At 36.4% G+C, this 2,500-nt stretch overlaps 1 protein-coding gene across 1 annotated transcript in view; it reads right to left on the bottom strand.

The window, feature by feature from the left end:
* LOC119598274 (arf-GAP domain and FG repeat-containing protein 1-like) overlaps positions 1-2,500 on the bottom strand; it is a 41,822-nt gene that overhangs the window by 15,370 nt on the left and 23,952 nt on the right. The window contains exon 5 of the mRNA XM_037947934.1: positions 1,221-1,440. Coding sequence (XP_037803862.1) covers positions 1,221-1,440 — 220 coding nt within the window. The remainder of the gene's footprint in view (positions 1-1,220; positions 1,441-2,500) is intronic.

Raw genomic sequence — 2,500 nt, 5'->3', positions numbered from 1 at the left:
TAAAAAATACATGTTTCAGGAAGGCAAATCCTGTACAATGGGAGGAATATCTTGGTATCTTACACCAATGTATACTGTATATTGTTCAGAAACTCCTATAATATTTGACTCACAAAGAGCTCCCATGCTATCACTTCTTACTTTCACCCATAAAACCTTTAAACAAATGCAACAAATCACTATCCAAAGCACTACATGCAAATGTACCATGTCCCCTCAACAAATACCTTCAGCGTCAGTGTATGGCAACATAAACCTAGTGTTTCCCCTGCCTTACAAATGGTTCAGAACCAAATGAGTAAAAGGGAGATACAGTGAGATGGAAGAAAATTACTGTGGTCACTACAGAACTGGACTGTGTCAGACAGCATCAGTATCATTGCTAATCACAAGTCGGAATTAACTTTTAGTAACGCTTTCTCACACTTAGCACCATAACCTGGCCCACATAAATTTAGAAAAGCCTTACAAAAAGAGAGATATCCCAAAATCATGAAAAAGTTTACATAGCAGGAGGAAAAATAAAAGGAGGAACTCAAAAAAGATAAGATTAATTCCTGTTCCAGAAAAAATTCAATTTAGCAGTTACCAGACATTATCATCACCATAGAGTCAAAACCTTGTACAATATTTATAAAAGCACTTCCTAAGCATGCACAGCACAATAGTTCTCATCTTCCTCATTTTTTCCATTTTTCTTGGGATGGCAAGACTCATACAGACAGATAAATTAAAAATCAAACCATAATGTAAGACATTAGAAACCTTTTGCTACTCTCCATTCTTATTCTACTTCTGATCTTTCTTTTTTTTATGTTGGTTTTATCCCCTAAACACTTGGCTATGTGCAATCTCCTACTCCCTGTGGTCAGTGCATGGTTGTGGATGTTTGATAGTCTATGGGTATATTACACATGAATTGTACCAAGGTAAGGTGGCAGTGTATGCTGGCAACATAAAGGTGCAGACTGAACTGGGGGGGAAGAAAAACAGGTTTATGGACAGGAGGAACAAAGCTCAATGTCTGGTGATTACACATCCACAGACATGCCCCAGCACCAGAGCATTAAAAGATTGAATTCCAATGGATTTGTGCTATTCAAGTAGCTGAAAATTATTCCTATATAACTTAGATTTTTTTTTTTTTTTACTTTCACTTTCAAAATTAATATAATGTTGAAAATGCTTAACAGAATACTAAAAAGTAATATTCAACATACCGGCAGTGTTCGTGAAGATATTCGCATTCTCAAAATTTGCAAATGAAGGCTGCGATATGGACGCTGGTGCCTGCGCACTCGTAGGCGAGGCAAAAGGATCATTGGCATTGACAGATGAATTGCCACTCTGTCCACCATCCAGATCCGCTAACAAGCAAAATAAGGCCGAGGACTTAGTTGTCGGGTTCTTGGCTCCAGCACTGGCATTCGATGCTGCATTCTGTGGAGACAACATGCAAAATATAAATAATTATATGTAACGCCAATGGAAACTATAATACTGCGAGGAAATTCCATCCCATTCTAAGGTAATTATCATATCATGAGATAATTATGACAATATAAAGTAAATCTGATGTTGAGGTAATTTTGAAATTGTGACTCCCATATATAATTATGATTTTGCCAGGTAATTAGGAAACTACAAAGCAACTGTGAAATCATAAACAAATTCTTTTGTAAACTGGAAAGTGGAAGCCTATTCCCTCACTTTGATAAGTAGTAAAGATATAGTTAATGCTCTCAACCACTTGTACAAATAACCTACATCCAACACAGGAATGATATTAGACAATTGCATAGTTCTATCAAAACCAATGTATCTTTTCATTACACCTATGAAGCCTTCTGTATCATGTGAATGTATTAACCCTTCGCCGCCGGGTACATGCCATAGCATGCCAGGGCTATTGGGTTAAGATATGACCATATGGAAAAGTTTTATATTTTTACATGTTATGATCCTTTGCAATGTATAGATCTCAGCACTGGCAAGGGAGCTTATGTTTAGTTTCCATAGTGTTCTTTTAATCTGCTGGAACTATTGCATAACTGACCAGCATAGAATTATAAAAAAAATAAATAACTGAAATAACAAACTACTAAAATGTGATCTTAACCATATATATTGTTTATACGTTTAGACAGACAGACACAACAAGATTTCTTCCATGAAAAAAAATAAATAAATAAATATATCATACATCACTGCACAGGATTCATCAAACCTGCCACACTGCTCTTGGAAATCAAGATCAACAGGAACATCTGACAACTAATGAAGTGTCATTACAAAGGTGAGCATTTAGCATCTACCAAGAGCACGCCGATGCCAAATTTCATAGTTTGGTCGAAAAGAGAGAGAAGCCAAGAGTGCAAGAGAAGAGAGTAAGACCTTTCTACAGGGTGCACTACCATTGCATCTTCTTCGTCCTATATCCATCTTTGGTTTATTCTGGACAACTACATAAGCAAGATTTCGTTCTTTCAGAGTGTTTTCG

This window comes from Penaeus monodon, chromosome 41 (genome assembly GCF_015228065.2).
Source record: "Penaeus monodon isolate SGIC_2016 chromosome 41, NSTDA_Pmon_1, whole genome shotgun sequence".
In the NCBI taxonomy this organism is placed as follows: Eukaryota; Metazoa; Arthropoda; class Malacostraca; order Decapoda; family Penaeidae; genus Penaeus; species Penaeus monodon.
Note: the sequence above shows the minus strand (reverse complement) of the source record. Positions and strands in the feature narration are given on the sequence as shown.